Raw genomic sequence first — 14,041 nt, 5'->3', positions numbered from 1 at the left:
TTGTTGATATCTCATTTTGTATATACATCATCATTTTCCTGATTTCATTGAGTTGTCTATCTGTGATCTCCTAGTTCACTGAGCATCCCTGAGTTATTTTAGTTTCTTTGTCAGGCAGCTTATAGCTCTTCATTTCTTCAGGGTCAGTTTTTTTAGTTTCATTTTGTTCCTTTGACTGGGCCATGTCTCCCTGTTTCTTTATATGTGATCTTTTGCTGAGATCTGGGCATTTGAAAAAACAACCACCTCTCCCAGTCTTTCTGTACTGGCTTTGTGCAGGGGAAGATCTGTGACAGTCAGCCCAGCTGGAGGTTCTAGGACCTCTCAAGTCTTTTACAGTCTCCTCCTCCTTCTGGCATCTGACTGCAGAACTGCAGCTCTTATGTGCTGTGGCGCTCACCTCTTGTTTTTAGTGACTTTCAAACTCTGCTCCTGATTCTGTCAGCATTTCGTCAGGTGAGACAGAAACCAGTGCCTTGGGCAGCCTCCAGACAAGCCCCCAGAACTTCAGGTGCACAGTCCACTCTTTCGTTTCCATCCAGAGGGAAGAGCCCCCCAGTGTGGGAGGTTTCCTCTGTTTGTACTGCTCTATGCCAGACAGGGGCAGGGGCATGGCCATGGGCAGGCAGGCATGCAGAATGCCGTGAACTTTGCTCCCTCCTTTGCTGGAATCTTGTCTTGGTTTTTTGTTGGCCTGAGTGCTGTAGCCTCTCACCTGGCCACTGGGGTTCTTACAGAGGTATCTGGTCTGTGTACTGCTGTCAGCTTGGTATCTCTGTGAGAGAGACTTGGAGCTTCTGGTCTGCTGTGTGCTGACGTCACTCTCCATTTCTTTGTCACTTTTTTCTTTTAATGAATTTTTTAAACAAAGTGCAACATATATATAGAAAACTGCATACATCGTAATGGCACAGCCTGATTTTTAGAAGTGAACACAGCTATTTACATCCCAGACAGGGAAACAGAATATTATCAGCACTCCAGGACTCCATTTTGCCCCCTCCCATTCACTACCTTGATTTTATCTTTTCAAAAGTAACTACTGTTCTGACTTTTTTATTCTGACTTCTAGTCTCAGATTTATTCCTGTTTTTGAACTTTATATAATGGGATTGTACAGTTTATGCTTTATAAAAAGTGACTGAAGTGTTAAAAAGTACATACAGACATGCAGACAATGCACACATCGTAAATGTTCAGCTTGATGAATTCTAAGACCAGACACACCCACATAACCAGCCTCTGAGTCACGGTGGAGCATCCCCATGTCCCAGAATGTCTCAGTTGTGTGTCCCTTGCAGTTGCTGCCAACCCCTCCCCTTCTCATCATTACCGAGGAAAACCACTTTTGACGACGTAGGTTAGTTTTGACTGTTCTGTACTTTTTGGGATCAGATAGTATGAACTGTTTTGTGTCTGGCTTTCATTCCACGTGTGTGCGAGATTCATTCTTGTTGCATGTAGTAGCGTTTTCACTGCGGTATCTTCTCTGTTGCGTGAGTCTACCACAGTTGACCTTCCCACCCTGACCTGATAGACATTTGAGGTTTTCATAGCCTTTGGTTGTTTTGCATACAGGGCTGCTGTTAGCGTTCCTGTGCGCCTCTTGGTGCACATACTCACCCATTTACCTTGGGAACTACTGGGTCAGCTCAGAGGGCTGGGCATATGCCTAGTTTTAGTAGATTCTTCCAGTTTCCAGTATGGTTGTACAAACTCCCACTCCCACTTGGCAGTGTATGAGTTCCAATTATTGTATACAATCAATAGCACTTAGCATCGTCAGTCTTTTAAAATTTTTTCAGCGCTCATTTTTTTCCCCAATTTCTTTTATTGTGGTAAAACATACATAACACAATGTACCATCTTAGACATTGTAAGGGTACAGTTCAGGGGTACTAAATACATTCAGAATGTGGGATACTCATCACCACCATCCATCTCTGTAGCTCTTTTCTCTTCTAACTGAAACTCTAGACCCATTAAACATGATGCCAGCACCCCTCTCCACACAGCCCTGGGCACCATCTACTTTGTCTCTTTGGTCTGGCTACTCTAAGGGCCTCGTGTCAGTGGAGTCATCTCTTGTCTGTCCTTTTGTGACTGGCCTGTTTCACTGAGCAGAAGCAGAATGTCCTCAAGGTTCATCCATGTCGTAGCATAAACCCATTTCTCGTGCCACGTGGCTTGCAGGATGATCTCAGTTCCCTGGCCAGGGATTGAATGAACCTGGCCACGGCAATGAAAGCCCAGAATCCTAACCACTAGGCCACCAGGGTTTAACTTATTTACTTCTCAATATCAGTACGAAATTTCACAGTATAATTTTCATTTTCAGGTTATCTTTATGCAAAATGTAGTCATCTCAATCCCTCATACTCCTTTATTCTATCAGCATCATATTATTAATTGAGAGAGAAGTTCTCCCAACTGAAAAATCTCTGGGTTTCTGTAGTGTGATGATGTGTGATCATTTCCATTAAAAAAAAAAAGTAGACAGCATCAGATCTGGTTGCCAAGAAAAGATTCAAATTAGATTTTTACAGAGCATTTACCCTAAATAAAAACTGAAGTATGATTCCTTCTTATCAAAACTTCATTAATACAGAATGGCATAGGTGGAAAATGAAATTGTTTTATTCCTCATATAATTAAAATGACTTGAACTTATGGATCCCTTGTCCCAGCTTCTTAGGACCTAGAAGGAATGATGGATAGAGGATTGTGAAATGCCATTTTTCAGGTATCTAGATCCTTGAGGAAGGGGAAGAGCAGTTGGAAGAAGTTTTCTCCCCTTTTTTCCCTCATTAGCTGCCTCTTGAAGTGGACTTAACTAAAGCAAAGAGACAAGACTTTGAACCATCTGTGGAACAAGCCAGATATAGCAGCTGCCGACAGAACCTGGCTCTGGGACCCCCCAAACCACAGGAGGTGACGTCCCCTTGCAGACCAAGCCACCACGTTGTGATGCCGGGGACGAGGACAGCAGCTCCGAGTGTGGGCCGCGTGCCCTCCCCGCCCCTGCTCCTTCCCAGGTGTCTCCCCCCCGCCCGCCCACTCCTGCCTTCACTTCAGAGCCAGCACACTGGCTGGCCTGTGTGCTCCCTTGGGAACTGTGTGTTGCTGCTCACCAGTTAACTCAGGAACTCACCTCCCTGTTGCTCTCCTGATGCAGAAGCCCGACCTCTGCTGCCGCAGAGAGCGATGCCACGTACCAGCGGAAGCTCCGGCAAAGACAGCTGCAGCAGCGGTTCCGGGAGCAGATGGAGAAACAGCAGCAGGAACCCCCGTCTGGCCCACCTGCCGAGAAGCAGGGTCCCGGTGAGAGGACGGAGCGCGGGCTCTGGGGGCGACTCTGCTCCCCACCTCTGCAGCAGGTCGGGTCCGCACACAGCACAGAGGCGGCCAAGGGCTCAAATCGTCACATCCTGCCTTGCATTTCCCCGTGACTGAAGGAAGACACTGGTCTTTTGGGGGAAGGAGACGGGCCCTGACATAACCTGGAACTAGATGTCTCAGGGGACAGAGCTTTTTTTGGCCTCACTTTGGCCACGTGTACATGAGAAAGCCTTTCTGGGCTTTTTTTTTTTTTAAATAAATTTATTTATTTATTTATTTATTTAATTTTTGGCTGCGTTGGGTCTTTGTTGCTGCACGTGGGCTTTCTCTAGTTATGGCGAGCGGGGGCTACTCTTCGTTGCAGTGTGTGGGCTCATTGCAGTGGCTTCTCTTGTTGTGGAGCACGGGCTCTAGGTGCGTGGGCTTCAGTAGTTGTGGCACGTGGGCTCAGTAGTTGTGGCTGGCGGGCTCTAGAGTGCAGGCTCAGTAGTTGTGGCGCACAGGCTTACCTGCTCCACGGCATGTGGGATCTTCCCAGACCAGGGCTCGAACCCGTGTCCCCTCCAGTGGCAGGTGGATTCTTAACCACTGCGCCAGCAGGGAAGCCCCTGAGCTGTCTCTGAACATAAAGCAAAGTTGGGTTTGAAGAGAATGGGTTTTTGGCAATTCTTTATCCGTGAACTTTCATTTATTTCAGAGTCCAGGTTCAGTGGGAGTAGTAGATGCAGATTTTTTTGGAGTCTTTCTCAGAGACTAGAAACAAAGAAAGACCAAGTGGATTTTTGCCCAGCTTCTCCCTAAAAATTACGAGGAAGGTTCAGAGGACTTGCTTCATGTTTAGTTCTTTATAATTCCCCTCAGCACTGGCAGGCTGAGGTTAATGTAGGGGAAAAAAACCCAAAAAACTTACTGTGCTGGGGATGTTCTTAATAAGAATTATTACTCTAGGTCTTTACCTTCCAAACCATTGCGGAAGCTCTGGGGGTCAGAGGTGGAGGAGGCGTCATCTCCAGGACTTCCCCCACCCCGAATCACACAGTCATCATCTTGGTTTTACATACTCATTTCTGCTTAAGATTTTGTTTGTTTGTTTGAACAAGGGTTATAGCTTCAAATAGTAAAAACTGGACAAGACGGCTTATAATAACTCTTCCGTTTCTGCTGCTAAAGGAGAAACAAGCTTTTCAGGTTTTTTCCGCAGTTTGATGAGAAGAAAGAATATAGTATCGTCAGTCCTATTTTATATAGATCTGTAGGTAGGACCAGGATGCAGGGTCCCGAGTTCTACTGCTGGCCGGCCGTGCCGACGAGTGTAACCCCAGGCGGCTTTGCATGCACTTCCAAGGCCGCCCCCGGCCCAGCTTGGTTACGTGGTTTTGTCCTTTTTTCTCTGCAGCAGCGCTGCCACCAGTGCCACCTGCCGGAACTGCTGCTTCAGAGCCGCTCACCCAGATAGACGTGCTTCCAGGTCAGGAGGGCTAAAGGAATGACTTCAGTCCTAATCCGTAAATACCTATCAAGTGTCTGTAAGTTACTGTGCTGTATACTTTCCGTCGTCACAAATACATGTCAAAAGAGTCATAAATATCTTCATTTCCATTGGTTTTGTAGAAAGTGCTGACTGATAGCACATAGGCAGCTCCTCTCCTGTCCTGACCCGAGAGAGGCTTTGGTGTACTTTCACGGGTCGGGGAAAGAGAAATTCCCAACGCCATCATATAGAGCTCTCATGATACAGCATTTCTCACGACCTGTTATTTTTCCAGCACCTCGTTTGTTAATGCTGCATTTGATTGTGACCTCTGTCCTTGTAGACAGTCTTGAAATGTGGGACATGGCTCTAGATGCAGGGGACGATGTGGTCAAGCCCTTGTCTAAACCAGAACCACCACAGGCCCCTGCCACCTCCGTCCTGAAGAACGAGATGGAGACCTGGAACAGGACCCCACAGAGCCTTTGCCACCAGAATCCACAGGCAAAATCTGGACCCTGGCACCTTCAAACTTACCACCTTAACCAACACATAACAGGTAGCAAAGTGTTTTAGGAGCAGAAATGGAAGGGAGAACCTGGGTATAATCCTATGAATCTTAAAGAAAGAATGACATTCCATTTTAAGAAGTCGGAGGGGACTCATGCCAGAGCAGGAGTAGTCTAAGAAAATGCAGTGTAACTGGATTGAGAGTCTCAAGTCTTCCTTGGGGTCCTGACTTGAGGTGCAGCTCTTTCTAGCTGATAGTAGTGGGACATTGAAGCATGGCTGCATTAAGAGCTTTCCTGTTAAAAGCAGGCCTGTCATGATCTCTACTGCAGCTTGGTCCAGTGTTAATAGAGGGACCTGTCCCCCTCATAACAATTTTCATTCTTGGCCTTTAAAGTAGGACAGTTAACTAATACAATTCAAAAGTTATTAGCTGTCAGTTTACTCCTTATTTTTAAATCATGGCAGCTGTATGTGAAAAATTTTCTCTTCCATAGGAGACTGTGATTCACATAGGAAGAACCAGGACACGAAGAAAAGGAAATTGGATCCATCTTGACCAAGGCTCAGGTCACCTCACTGGATTCTGTCACAAAGGGACTTTCAAAAACTGCTTCTTGGTCATGAAATGACTCATCATTCCTGGGGAATGAGCTTTACCTCCAGGGATTTACCTTGCTTCATGCTCAAGTTCGCCAGAGGATTTCACTATTGGAACCTGATGCAGATCAAGCTGGGCAGGTTGGGAAGCCCTGTGGAGATTAAACAAACAAACAAACACCTTTTCTTTGGCTCTTCACTATTTATTCCTAAGCTTTTATGTTAATAAAGGTAGAAATTCTAGGAATCACAGTGGCCACCTTCCCCGTGCACCAACCTCGACAGCGGCCTGCGGTATCTCACTCTGTGTGACCTCTGACCCCTTTCGCTGCCACTCATCTACAACAATCTGTCATTTATAGGCTCATTGTGAAACTACCTCCATTTTTTCCTAATAAGGAAATAAAATCTAAGACCAAAGAAAAGGCATTTTAAGAAAGCAAAATAAAATCCTACTTTGTAACAAAGTAACAGGCATACCTCTTTCTTTTTATCGCGCGCTTCGCAGATTTTTTTTTTTTTTAAACAAATTGAAGGTTTTTAGCAACCCGGTGTTGAGCATTTTCCCAACAGCATTTTAAAGTATATATTGTTTTAGGGACTTCCCTGGTGGTCCAGTGGCTAAGACTCCACACTCCCAAGGCAGGGGTCCCGGGTTCGATCCATGGCCAGGGAACTAGATCCTGCATGCCACAACTAAGACCCAGTGCAGCCAAGTAAATAAATAAATATTCTTTAAAAATATATTCTTAAAAAAAGAGGTATATATTGTTTTAGATACAATGCTATTGCAGACATAACAGGCTATAGTGTAAACAACGTTTATATGTACTGGAAAAGCACAAAAATCTGCGTGACATAAGCAGCTGTTTAGCTGTTTCGGATGTGCGATTATCACCCACCTTAACATAAATTCTTTTAGTGTTTGGATGTTTCATAATCCTTTCCCCCAACTAATGAGTGTGCAGTTTTACTTTTTAAGGGCATTTTGGGCTGGGCCTTGTACCCAGTCTTGAGTTTGTTGTTGGAGCACAGGCCCATCTGTGGGAAGGTGTGCCCCTAGGCCACCGCCACGCCTCTGGAAGATGAGCAGGGGGCTTTCCCTGACCTCCCTCCGCCTCACCTGAGCTGCACAGCTTTGGGCATAGATTCATCTTCTGATTTTGATATCCTTACCATGGTCTTCAGAAAATATATCTTCCCTGTCTGCAGCATCTTAGTTCAGGTCAGAACTGCTGTTAAAAAAAAAAGGTCCTGGAGATAGGAATCCAGTTATAAATTGCACACAAGTCAAATCAGAGCTAATAAGATCATGAAAAAGGCATGTGCTGAAAATGAAACCCCACAGCTCAAGAAAAGCAAGTTTGGTTTATTTGAATGGTTTCATCTACAAAGGTAACAAACGGAAGCAGAAAGCGCGACCCCCCGGGGGTTTATCCCAAACGCACGGGTTGGCCGGCTACCGAGAATCCCCAAGGTTTGAATTTAGTTTGTTTTTTTTTTTTTAAACAGTGTACATTGTTAAATAATGTAAGGAAAACATTTATAATTCAGAAAGAATTTTTTTAATGTGGAAAAAGATACTCAAAGTGTACTATTAACACAAAAATAATTTAAACAGTTCAGTAGCACTAGGTTCATTCCTCTAGGCTTCAGTTATTTCATCCACAGGAGGGGGAAAAAAATTAACAGTAAATAAAAGCAGTTCTTACTTTCCACGTGTGAGTGAAGAGATCTCAAAATGATTAAACCAAAGAAACAAAATAGTCACGTGCTGCACTCTGGCTCCTCTTTCCTCTGCTGCAAAGCCCTGCCTCCTTGCCCAGGGGTCCGCTGCCCACTTCCTTGGCGCTTCTTGTTCTGTCCTTACTCTTGTCATCTCCCGAGGATTATAAGCAGAGAAAAAGTAAGTAAACAGTTTTGAAGCAAAGCTTGGAACGCCTGCCCTTTTCATTTCTACCTTCCTAAAACCTTCAGCTCTCATCTGCATCTTTGGGGTCTCGGCTAACTTAACAAAGAAAATGACCAACGGAGGACAGGACAGCCTTCCAGGCTCTTCCTGTCAAGGGGATTCCTGGGATGTGCCATTGAGGTGGCTAAGAGGTTGGAAATAGGTCAGCTTCCCAGCTCAAGAGTCAAGACAAGAAGCACCCCAAAATTAAGAGTCCTGGCTTCTTTCCCCACCTTCTGGGAGAACAGAGATCCCAAACTCAGGCAATGAGGAGAGTATTTCCTGAAAGTTCTGAAAGTAACAGAACTGCCCATTACAACTAGGCACAGCACTAAATAATACTGGTTGGTTGCAGTTATTATTACTTCAGGGGAATATCTGTTTACAGAGAACGTGAGAATATCAGCTGTAATTCTAGAAATAAGGTGGCGCAAGAGATTATGATCCTGCAACCATTTGGACATTATATAGGAAGTTGGTAGGAATAAGCATTCTTTCCTACAATGCTTAATTCAGATGTGGGTCCACTTTCCACAAACTACAGTACCCCAAGCTGAGAAATACACGGTACATTTGCACCAAAAGGGAAGCAATCCAAATGATTTTTCTTAGAGCAACTTTCTCCATCTGTGACATTTCACTATCACATTTCCCAGCTTAAAAACTAGCGCCCCCCGTGCCCTTCCCTTTATATTCAGCCATTTCTTCCAGGTCTCCTCTGCTCAAGCCCAGCTCAGGTAAGTAAGGCTTATGGCAGCCACTGGACAAGCATCACCTATCTTCAAAACAAGTCTGTTCTCCCATCCTGTAGTCTTTCTTTTTCTTTCATCACTTATTGCACACCACGCTCAATCTTGTAAATTGCCCGATTTTGTGACAACACCCCTCCTCACCTGTCCTGAAACAGAGTTTTCTGCTTTTAACCACTACTGTCAACTTCTCACCTGCTCATCTTACACCTGCTCTAGACAAAATTGTTAAATGACTTGAAAAAAAATACTCTTTCAATTTCCTTATTGCATAATCCACTGCTGGGTCACATGGACCCAAGGTTCCCTTCCATGTGCCCTGTGCTGACTGGGGTCTGATGAGCAGTTGGTGTTAACGGCAGAAGCGATAGAAGTCCAAGGCACTAAGACATCCAGCAAGCAATACTGGGAGAACAGAAGTATTCAAGTACAGTAATTTATACAATTTTACATTCACATTTATTTATCTAATACAATGCAAATACAAAGGAGAAAGTAAAGTCTCAATAGGTAAAGGACAGAGCTAGCTTTTTTCAACTTTTTAAACCTTTCATATTTTACTCTTTAAACTACTGTTGTCCAACAACATTTATATATCACAGTGTTTCCACATCAAAACTGATGGCAAAGTTACATGTCCGCAGGGAACTTAATTTTTTTTTTCCTAATGGCTAATGCTGCAGTCAAAGCTGCGAATATCATTTGCTTAAAGCACTAATGACCTATCGTAAGAAAGGGTTGAAACCTCAGTCCCCTGGTGTTTTCACTGGGTTCTAAAGATTGGCTGGGGTGGGGACAGGGTAGGAGAGAGCCCAATAGTTTAATTTTTTGTCTTGCGGTTTATGTTCTTGAGGGGATAAGGGACTTGGGGTGGGTACCAAGATTAAGAGCCCCACTACTTGAGAACGCAGACGGGCTTTGCTTTTCCACTGAGCTCTCGAGAAGCTTTCTGATCAACACGATTCTCTTTCCGAGCGCTCACTGTTGGGGAGAGATAACAAAGCATACACAAGGAACCTGCTCTTTCTTTCCTTCTCATCCCACTCCAATAAATGGTGAAAGCAGAGGGAGATTCTCCACTCTGAGGGCTCTAAGCGGCATTAAACACATTCCTGTCTGGCAAGAAATAACCAGTTAAACGCAGCGCTAGTAGTTAGTATGTAGGCTACTTTCCCATCCCCCTCCCACCTGCCCCTCACCATTCCACCTCCTGCCCCCAAATCTACTCCGTTAACGCCTCTAGGTCTAAGTGGTCCTCAGGTTGGAACCTGGGGGGTTGCTGATGGACTTCTGCAGGTTGCTGATGTTGAAGTTCTGTAAGGAGGCAGTTCCCACAGGTTGGAACTGGCTAAGTGGCTGTGTTGCTGGGCCGCCCGTGCCGCTCCACTGCGTGCCAAAGGGGGGGGCTGGGAAACCGTACTGCTGTGGGGGGCACATGGGCTTGGGGAAGTGGCCTAGAGAGGTAGCTGATGCTGCAGAGATGGGGGCGGAGCCACCCAGGGTTGAGGTCATGGAGACGCACAGCTGACCAGGTGCGGAGAACTTCCTTGCCATGCCAGGGCCCTGAGGAGAGAACAACGCCGTGTGAAGCTGGTGTGGGTGTGAAATGGGTGGGACTGAGACAGAATTCCAGAAGCGGGCTGCTCTCATCTTGCAGGGGACAGTGAAAACAACACCCAGACAACCTTCCATCATAATTACTGGCTCTTTATATTTACCAAATACTTGTTCTGATTGGAGGTGGGTGGTGTCGTGTGTGTGTAGTTCAGAGTGTGAAAGGAAAAGGGAAGAAAAAACTGGACTGACCATACAGAGCTCGGGATTCAGGGCAGGAAAACTAAAAGGGGACCTGGGTGATTTTTGTCTTGTTTTTAAAAAAGTGTTAAAACTCATGAGCTACTGAAGAAGGTCCCTGACATGAGCGAGACGCATGCTCAGTGATACTCTGATGGATCCGGAAAACGGCAAAAGGGGCAGACTGACCTCGTAACTCATGTGTCCTTTGCTTCCTCTCCTGCCTGAGAGATTCATGGCGTCTCGGGCCCAGTTGTCCACCAGCTTGTGCAGGTCATCTGTGAACGTGCCCTTCCTGCTGGACGCCATGGCAGGAGGCTGAGCCTGGGCGGCCTGGCTGTTCACAGTCCCCCCAACGGTGTTCGTGCTGCTGGTCCCTAAAGTGAGAAGAAGCAACAGAGCACAACCATTAAAAGCGGCTTGGGCTGTAATTTCAGGGAGAGGAAAAACTTCCGAGGATGATGAATGGCAAACCACAGAATGGGGAGGATGAAGTGGGAAGCCATGCAAGAAAAGGAAGGTTCTAGGGTCTTATGTAGCCAAATGCTCTGGCATCACAGGGTAATGAAAACAGGTTCTCTTCAGGAGCTCCAGACGAGGCTGAACAACTCCGGATGAGGGAAGGCACAGAGGGCGGGGACCTCCTCCTGCCCATTCTCATGGCATCCTGGAGCACGGACACTCGCTGCTGGGCCTCTATGCCCAGCGTCACCTGGGGGAGAGGAGGGCTGTGCAGTGTGGCCAGTGAGGCTGGCTGCTCTAGAATGCTGCAGAACAGGGCAAGAGAAGGGGATCCCTGGAGCACTGGGCAGGGTTCATGGAGGAGTTAAAGGAAAGCAAAGACAAGCCCCAGGAAAGATGGGCTCCCAAACCATGTGGGGACCATCATGGTCTTCAGCCATTCTTTCACAGAAAGGGGCGACAAGAGAAAGCATGCTCTGGTCGGAAACCTTTTTCACCTGGACCCATAAACGTGAATTGTAAACGCAAACTTGCGAGAGTTAAGGCTTCAACGTCTCCCCATTTCCTTTGAGTAAAGAACCACGAGCGCTCAGGAGGAAGGCTCTCTACGGTGTGCCTGAGTCTTTCAGCTCCAGGAAGGCGTGGCTTCCTGAAGATGACCTCAGTTCCACTGCTTCAAGGCCTCTACAGCCCCCACTCCCCAGAAGAGCAAGCACTCTCACGCGCGCCCAGCTGCGGCAGGGGTGCGGAGGGGGAGGACGCTTTGGGGCTGTGATGAAGGAATTCTATTTCTATGGTTTGATGAGAAAGAAAGGAGTCTGTGTCCTGCCTGATTTCGGCTCTGCTGGAGGGCACACTGGCGATTATTCGAAGAGGCGAGTTTTAGGGAAGAGGGAAAGAAGAGTCACGTCTTGTGTTTTCCCGTCACCCCCCGCTTTCTTACCAGATCTCGCATTTGCTGCAGAATAAATGAAAGCTGCCGCGGTAGGCTGTGAGCCACCAGGACTTAAGATCCCCAAATACTGCCGGGGCTAGATATTTAAATGCATGCATCTTCCTGCTTTCAAGATCCAAGCGGCACCAGAGCACAGCAGCACACTGGAAGCAACTCCGCCATGTAGAAGCCCCCTGTAATCCACTGCTGCTCTCGAGGCCGGCTTGCACCCTGCCACCCGGGAATGGCACACCCGAGCACGCGCGTCCTAGAGGAACAGCTCTTCTGAGGTGAAGCTGCAGAGTGCGAGGGGCACGTGCTTCTTATCACCAAGGCAAGACAACCCGGGACGACCGCACGTGTTGTCAGCTCACTCCCAGTGCCCGCCAGAGCCATGGGGGCTGCTACCACACACACCGTGTAAAGGGAAGAGTAAGCTCCCTGTGGAACAGGAGGCCCAGGTGCAAAGTGGAAAAGCACAGGAGACAGCGTTCCTCGAACAGCAGCAGTGAGACAGCGCTGGGGTGGGAAGCGCAGGCAGCGAGGATGGCGGTCGTGCTAATGGCGAGATCCCGAGAGCAAGCACATCACATGCATGAGGACCACCATCCTCCTTGAATGACAGCTGCTTCGCAAGCTTGATGGGGAGCGAGACGATGAAAACAAAACATAACCACAAGTGAGCAGAGCTGTCAAAAGCCAAATTCAGAAGCTTGCAGAGCTGAGCACTGCTGGCCACAAACTGCTGGCGCTAGAACCACACCCTCTGGTCTCATGCCCGTCGCCTCGGACGCTGAGGCCCCTCTATGGCCTCATCTTGTTACACGACACTGGATTCTGAGCGTGGGGCTCACGCCACGGGGGAGAGTCAGCCTCCCAGTTCACCTTCTCATTCTGGCTTCTGAAAACAGCTTTCCCATTAAAGAAGGACACAGACAAACACACACATCCCTTTCTGACCAGGAATGAACTCCCGGGAAGAGCTGACTTGGCTAATAAAACCCAGGAGAATGGGGAGTGCGTCTGGCCCGCTGTAGCACTAAAGCGCTGAAGAGCACTGGTAAAGCAGGTATTTCTGAGGACGCTGCTTGCCTTCCCGAGAGGATACTGACTATCCTTTGAACCTTTTTCAGTTCTGCTGAAAGCTCTAAAAGTCGTGCATCCTTTACCACCAGAAATTCACTTTCTGATGTTCTCCTGCCGTACGTAATACATGCCCCCAGCCCATCCCCGCCCCACCGCCGGATCCTGGTAACAACGCCTCCCATGGGCCACAGCTCACTGCCCAGTCTCCCCAGCACAGAGTTTTCTGCAGGGGCCTCTCGGCGGCTGCTGGGCTGCTGAACTGTCCTCGCGCTCACGAGAAGCCTCCTGTCTACACAGGGTGCCCCTGCCCTCAGCAGCCCAGCAGCCGCTCCCACTGCGATGTGAGGGCCCGGGCTCTCGCAGGCCGCGACCCCGGCTGAATCCCCGTGGGCGCACAGCGGCGGGCGCACGTTTCTGACTACAGGACTCTCTCCTGAGGAGCCAGGCCTCCCCGAGGCCCCTAAGCACATCCGCAGGCGCCTCCACCCACAGCTGTCACAGAAACGGGGCACGGGGCCGTCACTGAGAGCACTATGAGGCGACCCTGAATCTGGAAGGACAGCCAGTGGCAGCAACTGAGCATGTTAAAGACGACACCAGAAAAGGGTGCAGGACTAGCCGGACGGGAGCTGGGAGTCCGAGAGTCGTGAGGCTTCGGGATTCAAAGAACTCAAGGGCAACAGGCTTTGCAATCAAGGGCCGGGAGTAACAGAAAGAAAGGATAATTACTACAGAGCTGGTTGCAAGGACAGACTTTTTTCACCATCTTCCCTGAAGCACAAAGAGAGAGCAATGTGTTAAAGATAAGGAAACATCAGTGTGTAAAATATTTAGAATCTCCAAACAGCACACAAAGTCCCAGCAAGAGAGAGCAGGAGGGGAGACAGACTGGAGGGACCCGGGAGCCCTGCCACAGATGCCATTCTGTATGATGGACCCTCCTGGCTGTTGGTTCCCGGCTGGCAGAAGTGAGTTTCCACACCCAGTCTCTGTACCTAGAAGAGCGATGCCCTGCACCAAGGTTCGGGATGGGGAGGAACCCCAGTCTCTCTCTCTGGGTCTCACTGCTTGAATTTCAAACACCCAAGCAGTCTCTCCACCGACCCTGTCCCCCGCTCCTGCTTCTCTTGCTGGGTTGTTAACAA

At 47.9% G+C, this 14,041-nt stretch overlaps 2 protein-coding genes across 35 annotated transcripts in view; one reads left to right on the top strand and one right to left on the bottom strand.

Moving 5' to 3' along the window:
• The window catches only part of RAD52 (RAD52 homolog, DNA repair protein), a 78,762-nt gene extending 71,341 nt beyond the window's left edge, over nt 1-7,421 (top strand). For 12 of the 14 annotated variants that reach the window (XM_082422147.1, XM_082422157.1, XM_082422152.1 and 9 more), the window contains 5 exons: nt 2,812-3,035; nt 3,176-3,321; nt 4,736-4,807; nt 5,154-5,369; nt 5,818-7,421. In XM_082422147.1, coding sequence (XP_082278273.1) covers nt 2,812-3,035; nt 3,176-3,321; nt 4,736-4,807; nt 5,154-5,369; nt 5,818-5,879 — 720 coding nt within the window. In that variant the 3' untranslated portion in view covers nt 5,880-7,421. Of the gene's footprint in view, nt 1-2,811; nt 3,036-3,175; nt 3,627-4,735; nt 4,808-5,153; nt 5,370-5,817 lie in introns of those variants that run through there. The other 2 variants (XM_082422148.1, XM_082422150.1) reach the window with 2 other exon arrangements.
• Nucleotides 7,270-14,041, bottom strand: part of WNK1 (WNK lysine deficient protein kinase 1) — a 133,299-nt gene continuing 126,527 nt past the window's right edge. For all 21 annotated transcript variants that reach the window (XM_082422024.1, XM_082422022.1, XM_082422008.1 and 18 more), the window contains 2 exons: nt 10,604-10,791; nt 7,270-10,183 (listed from right to left, as the gene is read on the bottom strand). In XM_082422024.1, coding sequence (XP_082278150.1) covers nt 9,866-10,183; nt 10,604-10,791 — 506 coding nt within the window. In that variant the 3' untranslated portion in view covers nt 7,270-9,865. The remainder of the gene's footprint in view (nt 10,184-10,603; nt 10,792-14,041) is intronic.

This window comes from Balaenoptera physalus (genome assembly GCF_965194825.1).
Source record: "Balaenoptera physalus genome assembly, chromosome: 13".
Classification (NCBI taxonomy): Eukaryota; Metazoa; Chordata; class Mammalia; order Artiodactyla; family Balaenopteridae; genus Balaenoptera; species Balaenoptera physalus.
The sequence above is the reverse complement of the archived record's forward strand: the minus strand, read 5'-3'. Positions and strand labels throughout refer to the sequence as shown.